Source organism: Macrosteles quadrilineatus, unplaced genomic scaffold (genome assembly GCF_028750875.1).
Source record: "Macrosteles quadrilineatus isolate MER2022 unplaced genomic scaffold, UCM_ALF_1.0 Scaffold_888__1_contigs__length_27071, whole genome shotgun sequence".
Lineage (NCBI taxonomy): Eukaryota > Metazoa > Arthropoda > Insecta > Hemiptera > Cicadellidae > Macrosteles > Macrosteles quadrilineatus.
The window spans coordinates 1-13,207 of NW_026543481.1; the positions used below are offsets into that span (position 1 = coordinate 1).

Below are 13,207 nucleotides of genomic sequence, written 5' to 3' on the forward strand. Positions count from 1 at the left end.
GACATCCCTCTAAATAACAAGACATCCCTCTAAATAACAAGACATCCCTCTAAATATTAAGACATCCCTTCAAATAACAAGACATCCTCTAAATATTAAGACATCCCTCTAAATAACAAGACATCCCTTTTAAATAACAAGACATTCCTCTAAATAACAAGACATCCCTCTAAATAACAAGACATCCCTCCAAATAAAAAAGACATCCCTCTAAATAGCAAGACATCCCTCTAATAAACAAGACATTCCGCTAAATATTAAGACATCCTTCTAAATAACAAGACATCCCTCTAAATATTAAGACATCCCTTTAAATAACAAGACATCTCTCTAAATAACAAGACATCCCTCTAAATAACAAGACATCCCACTAAATAACAAGACATCCCTCCAAATAACAAGACATCCCTTTTAAATAACAAGACATTCCTCTAAATAACAAGACATCCCTCTAAATAACAAGACATCCCTCCAAATAAAAAGACATCCCTCTAAATAGCAAGACATCCCTCTAATAAACAAGACATTCCGCTAAATATTAAGACATCCCTCTAAATAACAAGACATCCCATCTAAATTACAAGACAACCCCCTAAAAAACAAGACATCCCTCCAAATAAAAAGACAACCCTCTAAAAAACAAGACATCCCTCTAAATAAAAAGACATCTCTCCAAATAACAAGACATCCCTCTAAATAACAAGACATCCCACTAAAAAACAAGACATCCCTCTAAATATTAAGACATCCCTCTAAATAACAAGACATCCCTCCAAATATTAAGACATCCCTCTAAATAACAAGACATCCCTCTAAATAACAAGACATCCCTCTAATAAACTAGACATTCCGCTAAATATTAAGACATCCCTCTAAATAACAAGACATCCCTCCAAATACCAAGACATCCCTCTAAATATTAAGACATCCCTCCAAATAACAAGACAACCCTTTAAAAAACAAGACATCCCTCTAAATAACAAGACATCCCTCTAAATAACAAGACATCCCTCTAAATATTAAGACATCCCTCCAAATAACAAGACATCCCTCTAAATATTAAGACATCCCTCTAAATAACAAGACATCCCTCTAAATATTAAGACATCTCTTTAAATAACAAGACATCTCTCTAAATAACAAGACATCCCTCTAAATAACAAGACATCCCACTAAATAACAAGACGTCCCTCTAAATAACAAGACATCCCTTTTAAATAACAAGACATTCCTCTAAATAACAAGACATTCCTCTAAATAACAAGACATCCCTCCAAATAAAAAGATATCCCTCTAAATAGCAAGACATCCCTCTAAATAACAAGACATCCCTCCAAATAACAAGATATCCCTCTAAATAACAAGACATTCCTCCAAATAACAAGACTTCCCTCCAAATAAGAAGACATCCCTCTAAATATTAAGACATCCCTCCAAATAACAAGACAACCCTTTAAAAAAACAAGACATCCCTCTAAATAACAAGACATCCCTCTAAATAACAAGACATCCCTCTAAATATTAAGACATCCTCCAAATAACAAGACATCCCTCTAAATATTAAGACATCCCTCTAAATAACAAGACATCCCTCTAAATATTAAGACATCTCTTTAAATAACAAGACATCTCTCTAAATAACAAGACATCCCTCTAAATAACAAGACATCCCTCTAAATACCAAGACATCCCTCTAAATATTAAGACATCCCTCCAAATAACAAGACAACCCTTTAAAAAACAAGACATCCCTCTAAATAACAAGACATCCCTCTAAATAACAAGACATCCCTCTAAATAACAAGACATCCCTCTAAATATTAAGACATCCCTTCAAATAACAAGACATCCCTCTAAATATTAAGACATCCCTCTAAATAACAAGACATCCCTCTAAATATTAAGACATCCCTTTAAATAACAAGACATCTCTCTAAATAACAAGACATCCCTCTAAATAACAAGACATCCCTCTAAATATTAAGACATCCCTCCAAATAACAAGACATCCCTCTAAATATTAGGACATCCCTCTAAATAACAAGACATCCCTCTAAATATTAAGACATCCCTTTAAATAACAAGACATCTCTCTAAATAACAAGACATCCCTCTAAATAACAAGACATCCCACTAAAAAACAAGACATCCCTCTAAATAATAAGACATCCCTTTTAAATAACAAGACATTCCTCTAAATAACAAGACATCCCTCTAAATAACAAGACATCCCTCCAAATAACAAGAAATCCCTCAAAAAAGCAAGACATCCCTCTAAATATTAAGACATCCCTTCAAATAACAAGACATCCCTCTAAATAACAAGACATCCCTCTAAATAACAAGACATCCCTCTAAATAAAAAGACATCCCTCTAAATAACTAGACATCCCTCCAAATACCAAGACATCCCTCTAAATAACAAGACATCCCTCTAAATAACAAGACATACCTCCAAATAACGAAACATCCCTCTAAATTATAAGACATCCCTCTTAATAACAAGCATCCCTCCAAATAACAAGACATACCTCTAAATAACAAGACATCCCTCCAAATATGAAGACATCCCTCTAAATAACAAGACATCCCTCTAAATAACAAGACATCCCTCTAAATAACAAGACATCTCTCTAAATATTAAGACATCCCTTCAAATAACAAGACATCCCTCTAAATAACAAGACATCCCTCTAAATAACAAGACATCCCTCTAAATAACAAGACATCCCTCTAAATAACAAGACATCCCTCTAAAAAACAAGACATCCCTCTAAATATTAAGACATCAATCTAAATAACAAGACATCCCTCCAAATAACAAGACAACCCTCTAAAAAACAAAAAAAACCCTTTAAATAACAAGACATCTCTCTAAAAAACAAGACATCCCTCTAAATATCAAGACATCCCTCTAAATAACAAGACATCCATCTATATAACAAGACATTCCTCTAAATATTAAGACATCCCTCTAAATAACAAGACATACCTGTAAATAACAAGACATCCCTCTAAATAACAAGACATCCCATCTAAATTACAAGACAACCCTCTAAAAAACAAGACATCCCTCCAAATAACAAGACAACCCTCTAAAAAACAAGACATCCCTCTAAATAACAAGACATCCCTCTAAATAACAAGACATCACTCTAATAAACTAGACATTCCGCTAAATATTAAGACATCCCTCTAAATAACAAGACATCCCTCTAAATACCAAGACATCCCTCTAAATATTAAGACATCCCTCCAAATAACAAGACAACCCTTTAAAAAACAAGACATCCCTCTAAATAACAAGACATCCCTCTAAATAACAAGACATCCCTCTAAATATTAAGACATCCCTTCAAATAACAAGACATCCCTCTAAATATTAAGACATCCCTCTAAATAACAAGACATCCCTCTAAATAAAAAAGACATCCCTCTAAATAGCAAGACATCCCTCTAAATAACAAGACATCCCTCCAAATAAAAAAGACATCCCTCTAAATAGCAAGACATCCCTCTAATAAACAAGACGTCCCTCTAAATATTAAGACATCCCTTTAAATAACAAGACATCTCTCTAAATAACAAGACATCCCTCTAAATAACAAGACATCCCACTAAATAACAAGACATCCCTCCAAATAACAAGACATCCCTTTTAAATAACAAGACATTCCTCTAAATAACAAGACATCCCTCTAAATAACAAGACATCCCTCCAAATAAAAAGACATCCCTCTAAATAGCAAGACATCCCTCTAATAAACAAGACATTCCGCTAAATATTAAGACATCCCTCTAAATAACAAGACATCCCATCTAAATTACAAGACAACCCCCTAAAAAACAAGACATCCCTCCAAATAAAAAGACAACCCTCTAAAAAACAAGACATCCCTCTAAATAAAAAGACATCTCTCCAAATAACAAGACATCCCTCTAAATAACAAGACATCCCACTAAAAAACAAGACATCCCTCTAAATATTAAGACATCCCTCTAAATAACAAGACATCCCTCCAAATATTAAGACATCCCTCTAAATAACAAGACATCCCTCTAAATAACAAGACATCCCTCTAATAAACTAGACATTCCGCTAAATATTAAGACATCCCTCTAAATAACAAGACATCCCTCCAAATACCAAGACATCCCTCTAAATATTAAGACATCCCCCCAAATAACAAGACAACCCTTTAAAAAAAAGACATCCCTCTAAATAACAAGACATCCCTCTAAATAACAAGACATCCCTCTAAATATTAAGACATCCCTCCAAATAACAAGACATCCCTCTAAATATTAAGACATCCCTCTAAATAACAAGACATCCCTCTAAATATTAAGACATCTCTTTAAATAACAAGACATCTCTCTAAATAACAAGACATCCCTCTAAATAACAAGACATCCCACTAAATAACAAGACGTCCCTCTAAATAACAAGACATCCCTTTTAAATAACAAGACATTCCTCTAAATAACAAGACATTCCTCTAAATAACAAGACATCCCTCCAAATAAAAATATATCCCTCTAAATAGCAAGACATCCCTCTAAATAACAAGACATCCCTCCAAATAACAAGATATCCCTCTAAATAACAAGACATTCCTCCAAATAACAAGACTTCCCTCCAAATAAGAAGACATCCCTCTAAATAACAAGACATCCCTTTAAATAACAAGACATCCCTCTAAATACCAAGACATCCCTCTAAATATTAAGTCATCCCTCCAAATAACAAGACAACCCTTTAAAAAACAAGACATCCCTCTAAATAACAAGACATCCCTCTAAATAACAAGACATCCCTCTAAATAACAAGACATCCCTCTAAATAACAAGACATCCCTCTAAATATTAAGACATCCCTTCAAATAACAAGACATCCCTCTAAATATTAAGACATCCCTTTAAATAACAAGACATCTCTCGAAATAACAAGACATCTCTCTAAATAACAAGACATCCCTCTAAATAACAAGACATCCCTCTAAATATTAAGACATCCCTCCAAATAACAAGACATCCCTCTAAATATTAGGACATCCCTCTAAATAACAAGACATCCCTCTAAATATTAAGACATCCCTTTAAATAACAAGACATCTCTCTAAATAACAAGACATCCCTCTAAATAACAAGACATCCCACTAAAAAACAAGACATCCCTCTAAATAACAAGACATCCCTTTTAAATAACAAGACATTCCTCTAAATAACAAGACATCCCTCTAAATAACAAGACATCCCTCCAAATAACAAGAAATCCCTCAAAAAAGCAAGACATCCCTCTAAATATTAAGACATCCCTTCAAATAACAAGACATCCCTCTAAATAACAAGACATCCCTCTAAATAACAAGACATCCCTCTAAATAAAAAGACATCCCTCTAAATAACTAGACATCCCTCCAAATACCAAGACATCCCTCTAAATAACAAGACATCCCTCTAAATAACAAGACATACCTCCAAATAACGAAACATCCCTCTAAATTATAAGACATCCCTCTTAATAACAAGCATCCCTCCAAATAACAAGACATACCTCTAAATAACAAGACATCCCTCCAAATATGAAGACATCCCTCTAAATAACAAGACATCCCTCTAAATAACAAGACATCCCTCTAAATAACAAGACATCTCTCTAAATATTAAGACATCCCTTCAAATAACAAGACATCCCTCTAAATAACAAGACATCCCTCTAAATAACAAGACATCCCTCTAAATAACAAGACATCCCTCTAAATAACAAGACATCCCTCTAAAAAACAAGACATCCCTCTAAATATTAAGACATCAATCTAAATAACAAGACATCCCTCCAAATAACAAGACAACCCTCTAAAAAACAAAAAAACCCTTTAAATAACAAGACATCTCTCTAAAAAACAAGACATCCCTCTAAATATCAAGACATCCCTCTAAATAACAAGACATCCATCTATATAACAAGACATTCCTCTAAATATTAAGACATCCCTCTAAATAACAAGACATACCTGTAAATAACAAGACATCCCTCTAAATAACAAGACATCCCATCTAAATTACAAGACAACCCTCTAAAAAACAAGACATCCCTCCAAATAACAAGACAACCCTCTAAAAAACAAGACATCCCTCTAAATAACAAGACATCCCTCTAAATAACAAGACATCACTCTAATAAACTAGACATTCCGCTAAATATTAAGACATCCCTCTAAATAACAAGACATCCCTCTAAATACCAAGACATCCCTCTAAATATTAAGACATCCCTCCAAATAACAAGACAACCCTTTAAAAAACAAGACATCCCTCTAAATAACAAGACATCCCTCTAAATAACAAGACATCCCTCTAAATATTAAGACATCCCTTCAAATAACAAGACATCCCTCTAAATATTAAGACATCCCTCTAAATAACAAGACATCCCTCTAAATATTAAGACATCCCTTTAAATAACAAGACATCTCTCTAAATAACAAGACATCCCTCTAAATAACAAGACATCCCACTAAATAACAAGACATCCCTCTAAATAACAAGACATCCCTTTTAAATAACAAGACATTCCTCTAAATAACAAGACATCCCTCTAAATAACAAGACATCCCTCCAAATAAAAAGACATCCCTCTAAATAGCAAGACATCCCTCTAATAAACAAGACATTCCGCTAAATATTAAGACATCCCTCTAAATAACAAGACATCCCTCTAAATATTAAGACATCCCTTTAAATAACAAGACATCTCTCTAAATAACAAGACATCCCTCTAAATAACAAGACATCCCACTAAATAACAAGACATCCCTCCAAATAACAAGACATCCCTTTTAAATAACAAGACATTCCTCTAAATAACAAGACATCCCTCTAAATAACAAGACATCCCTCCAAATAAAAAGACATCCCTCTAAATAGCAAGACATCCCTCTAATAAACAAGACACCCCGCTAAATATTAAGACATCCCTCTAAATAACAAGACATCCCATCTAAATTACAAGACAACCCCCTAAAAAACAAGACATCCCTCCAAATAAAAAGACAACCCTCTAAAAAACAAGACATCCCTCTAAATAAAAAGACATCTCTCCAAATAACAAGACATCCCTCTAAATAACAAGACATCCCACTAAAAAACAAGACATCCCTCTAAATATTAAGACATCCCTCTAAATAACAAGACATCCCTCCAAATATTAAGACATCCCTCTAAATAACAAGACATCCCTCTAAATAACAAGACATCCCTCTAATAAACTAGACATTCCGCTAAATATTAAGACATCCCTCTAAATAACAAGACATCCCTCCAAATACCAAGACATCCCTCTAAATATTAAGACATCCCTCCAAATAACAAGACAACCCTTTAAAAAACAAGACATCCCTCTAAATAACAAGACATCCCTCTAAATAACAAGACATCCCTCTAAATATTAAGACATCCCTCCAAATAACAAGACATCCCTCTAAATATTAAGACATCCCTCTAAATAACAAGACATCCCTCTAAATATTAAGACATCTCTTTAAATAACAAGACATCTCTCTAAATAACAAGACATCCCTCTAAATAACAAGACATCCCACTAAATAACAAGACGTCCCTCTAAATAACAAGACATCCCTTTTAAATAACAAGACATTCCTCTAAATAACAAGACATCCCTCTAAATAACAAGACATCCCTCCAAATAAAAAGATGTCCCTCTAAATAGCAAGACATCCCTCTAAATAACAAGACATCCCTCCAAATAACAAGATATCCCTCTAAATAACAAGACATTCCTCCAAATAACAAGACTTCCCTCCAAATAAGAAGACATCCCTCTAAATAACAAGACATCCCTCTAAAAAACAAGACATCCCTCTAAATATTAAGACATCAATCTAAATAACAAGACATCCCTCCAAATAACAAGACAACCCTCTAAAAAACAAAAAAACCCTTTAAATAACAAGACATCTCTCTAAAAAACAAGACATCCCTCTAAATATCAAGACATCCCTCTAAATAACAAGACATCCATCTATATAACAATACATTCCTCTAAATATTAAGACATCCCTCTAAATAACAAGACATACCTGTAAATAACAAGACATCCCTCTAAATAACAAGACATCCCATCTAAATTACATGACAACCCTCTAAAAAACAAGACATCCCTCCAAATAACAAGACAACCCTCTAAAAAACAAGACATCCCTCTAAATAACAAAACATCCCTCTAAATAACAAGACATCACTCTAATAAACTAGACATTCCGCTAAATATTAAGACATCCCTCTAAATAACAAGACATCCCTCTAAATACCAAGACATCCCTCTAAATATTAAGACATCCCTCCAAATAACAAGACAACCCTTTAAAAAACAAGACATCCCTCTAAATAACAAGACATCCCTCTAAATAACAAGACATCCCTCTAAATATTAAGACATCCCTTCAAATAACAAGACATCCCTCTAAATATTAAGACATCCCTCTAAATAACAAGACATCCCTCTAAATATTAAGACATCCCTTTAAATAACAAGACATCTCTCTAAATAACAAGACATCCCTCTAAATAACAAGACATTGTCACGGTTAAAAGGCCGCCCCAATTATTCGTCATGGAACTGATCACTCCATGTTAAATATCTACACTGTTTGACGCGTCACAGTGGACCGAATATAGTATCCAGCGGAGTTTAATTGTGTTGGACACCCTAAAACCATAATCAACGCTAGTACGGTACTGAAACGGAGCGAGCTTTCGAACAAGTCAGGACAACCAATCAGAGCGGTGGTTCGAGACAACTGTCAGCTGACTCGGAACCTTGGAGTGGAGATTGAAAGTGAAGACGCTGAATCATCCTCATTTGGCCGCCATCAGACTTATCGTTGAGACAAGAAATCTCTGCAACTTCTGGACGCCGGTCTACAATTTTGCCCTCAGATTCTTAAGGATTTATATACTGAGGTAAGACAGTCGGGATTCCAGAAAAAGTCTTAAATTGCTTCAGGGTTCCAAATTCTATTAATTTGTTTGTAATTAAAATCATTTCCAGTTGTTCAAACAAGTTACAGATTGCCGTAGTCATCATGAACTTGGTTTTTCTCAAGCCAAATTAACACGAAATTATAATTCCAGGGTTGACCTTATGTAGGTAATTTAGACAACTGTGGGTAAGACACAAACAATGTTGATAATTTTATAGTTTTAAGTACATTTTCCCTGTTTTATGATAGAAATTGTCTTGTAATTTTCATGTTGGTGCAAAGCAATAAGTTTGCAACAGGAGTCAGTCACATGGTCTCAAATTTTGCAAAATCGTTTAAACCATTTGTTTACAATCAGTTTTGATTTCTCAAAGTTAGGTTAGGTTGTCCAAAAGGAAGAAATGATATATTTAGTAGTTTTTAGAAATTTTTGTCATTCTTGGCCTAGGCCTACCTTGTACTTGTTCACCATGCTTTTGTTCATATGTAGTTCAGTGTTTTAAATATTTCTTGTTTAGCTTAGAAAATGTAATCAACCTACGCTCACTAAATTAAATATAAAGAATGTATTTTGTAAATTATTTATTTTGTAAATGTCAGAAACCAAATTGTTGCTCAGTTGTTCTAAGATAGGCCTAACTTGAGGCAAGAACAGTTTAAGACCTAGTTTCACTTACTGTTAATGACCTTTTGTCATAACAACTACAAAATGGATTAAAATTACAGCTAATCAAGGCCTAGCCTTCATGGAACACATGACTTAAGTTATAGGACTACTGTTAATATTTAACCAGAACAGAAATTATTCACGAGGAATTACAGGGTGTACGTTCCGGCCTGCAAGAGTTCAGACCTACGTCTTATGAGAGATCCTACCTACGGCTTGTGAGAGATCCGACCTACTGCTGGAGAGACGTTACCAGAATTGGCCCACTTACAACCTTGGCCTATCCAACATCGTACGGGGCTGTGGACCTGGACCACGTCCACCCCTACCACCTGTCATCGCAGCGGACCTCCACTGTCTGATAAGTCCTAGGCTAGCCTTTACCGTAACTTTCATCTGACTACAGTTCAACTATCAGCCTACTAAATCATTTTAATTTGGCCAAATACAAAGACTAAGTCAATTTCTCTGGACATTTAACTTAACTTACTCAACTTCTGGTGCATCAAGATTCAAATTTCATTCAAATTTCAATCCAGTTATCTTCAGACTGTATTTTGTGCAACTCCAAGTGCCGAGGGAACTAGACGCAACTAAACCATCGTCTCAACATATTCTGTAGGCTAGGCCTAACTTTTAGAGATATATAGATTACGGTAATCGTTCGGATTGTAGCCGAAAGGGTAATAGTGTCTTTGATATTTGTCGCTGGTGTTGCCTAGTTTTAAGATTGTCTATTTTATTATTTTTGTGTATCTAGTATTGTGTCACATTATGCTCTGCCGGATTGATTAGAGACCTGATATATTTTGTCTCTGTTGTCCCCTGTTTAATTGTAAGATTGTCTATTATTATTGTGTATTTTGTGTCATATTATTGCTTTGTCGGATTGATTATTGACTACGGTCGAACATATATTTTGTCTAATGTTGTCTTTTGAGTAAAAATTAATTGTTGCTTTTCTGTAAATATACTTTGCTACCGTCTGCGCAGTCGGAAATTCCAAAAGCTTTTGGTCACAAAAAAAAAATAATGTAAATAAATAAATAGCCTATTTGAGTTATATTTTAGGTTCAAGTGTCTTGGTAGTAACGAATACTGAACGAAGAACGTTGTATGTAGCATTTTGATTGATTATTATTTCGTACCGGACATTTGAGTCAGGCTTGTCTGTGCAAAATATTTACTTGTAATAAACCTTCGCTTATTTTGTCATATCTTGTGTCATTTTTGAAAACCAGTGTATTTGTCATAGTGTATTATAGTGGGCGTAGGTGGGTCAACCCCTGAATTATCCAGTTTTATTCACAATTTTCTCAAAATTGAAACTCACCCCAACGCTAAGTCAACATAGATTTTAGGGACCTGTCGAACCTCATGGTATATAGGAGCATAGGTTAAGACACTCAATACTACAGAGATCTGCAAAATCTGTTACCATCCTGGGGCTGGAACGTTCCCAGTTTATCGACCAGCATCATACCCCGAAACTGGGTGGCGCCCTGCAGCATCACTGAAGTACTTGGTTATTACCCTGGTTCATAGGCTACCTATACACAGTTCCGCCCACGACCCGTCACTGACTGAGACCTAGCCGTGGAGTGTGTCATTTGGCGCCCAACAACGTGGGGCATTGTTTAATTCATACTATTCTATAAATATATATAGAGGCCTATAAAAAAAAAAAAAAAAAAAAAAAAAAAAAAAAAAAAAATGAGTTACCGATTGCGCAAAGATGAGGTGCAGCATGAACTCCGAGTCCGTGGACTCCCTGTTGAGGGTGATGTTTATGAATTGCGCAAGCGATTGCAAACAGCACTTACGAATAAAACCGCTGTTGACACTGAGGCGGTAGGCAAACTTAATATTAATTCTGAGTTGGAAATTTGTGAGGAGAAATTTTCGGATTTAAGTGAATTGGTGGATGCCTTTGACGCGGGCGTGAAGAATAATGAATACTGGCGGATAGAGGCTAGACTTCAGCACTTGTTGGGCAGACTTCAACTGGTCAGGGATAGAGAAGGCAAAGAGGAGACTATTGCAGGGCGACTGAGTAATTTAGAGGGAAAAATTAAAACGGCTATGGAGCAATTGGAACAAAAACTAACCCGCACACCTGAGGTCAATAAAACCGAACCACCAGTCTTTCCATTAGCAACAGGAAGTGAAAATAAAATTACTCTACAGGTACCAACCCCGAAGGAAATATCCCACAGTAAAGCCACTGATTCTGAATCACAAAGTCAAAGTCAAAATAGATTAGAATTTTCCCCTAAGCCTACAGAGTCACAACGTAGGAGCGTTCCCGTCTACAAGTGGAATATCACATTTGATGGTGGGCCTAAAGTTAGTGTAGGTTCTTTTCTGGAGCGTATTGAGGAATTAAGAATAGCCCGAGGAATATCGGAAAAAGAATTGCTGGACTCTGCAGTGGACCTTTTTGCTGGATCAGCGCTGATATGGCATCGTTCAAATAGACAACGCATAGGATCATGGGAGCAACTGAAGACAGAACTTAAGGCCGTATTCCAAAACCCAGATTATGATCATCTGCTGTTGAAAGAAATTTTGAACCGAACGCAAGGAGAACATGAAAACATTGATTTGTACCTAGCCACGATGAATGTACTGTATAGTCGCCTCACTGAGAAGATACCAGAAGAAAAACAACTGACACAAATATTAAAAAATCTTAACAACTACCTGCAAGATAAGTTATGTATGTTGAATATCACCAGTTTGGAGGAATTACGGAACTTAGCTCGCCGTGCTGAACTTGGAAGGATCCGCTCGACTACTCAACACCCGCCACCAAAACCTAACATCGTTATGGAACCTGACCTAGCCTATTGTGGACCCAGACGACAACACGGGTCACAGTATGTCTCAGCGATTCAATCAACTCCCAGATTACCGAACCTAACCTGTTGGAACTGTGGGGAAGGAGGCCATATGTCGAGATATTGCCAGAAACCGAGGAAAACATTTTGTTATGGGTGTGGCGCACCTAATGTAAAGCGAGCTGAATGTCAAAAATGCACTCCAAAAAACTTGTAAGGTTGGGAGTTGACAACAACCTTATCGTTAACTCCCAGAGAGATAAAACCAGTACTGAATTAGGCCTAGATAAAATAAATTATTTATTTGAACCAGTAGAAAATGATCCGAGACCTTATCTAAAAATCAAACTTTTTGGAAAACCAATGCGAGCCTTGTTAGACTCCGGAGCCTCTCAATCTGTATTGGGCCAGGAAGGATTGTGGGTAGTTCAGAAATTTCCAAATTTATTGAACCCGATCCCTGATAAGTGGATTGAAACAGCTGATTCACAAAAACATGAAATTAGAGGTACAATGAAGGTGCAGATTACTCTAGCAGGACGATCCAGAGAAACCAGTGTTTTGGTAGTTCCTTCATTAAAGCATTCTTTGATTCTAGGGATAAATTTTTGGTCCGAAATGCAAATTATTACAGATTTTCACCAGAGAACCTGGGACTTTTCACCTGCCACCCTTAAGCTATCTTCTATGAACGT

At 35.6% G+C, this 13,207-nt stretch overlaps 1 protein-coding gene across 1 annotated transcript; it reads left to right on the top strand.

Annotated features, from left to right (window-relative positions):
• Positions 1 to 8,608: 8,608 nt before the first annotated feature.
• On the top strand, positions 8,609 to 12,729 carry LOC128982646 (uncharacterized). The gene is made up of 2 exons (XM_054401594.1): positions 8,609 to 8,985; positions 9,828 to 12,729. Exon 2 carries the CDS (start codon positions 11,386 to 11,388, stop codon positions 12,727 to 12,729), a length of 1,344 nt encoding a protein of 447 aa, XP_054257569.1. The 5' UTR covers positions 8,609 to 8,985; positions 9,828 to 11,385.
• Positions 12,730 to 13,207: the final 478 nt, after the last annotated feature.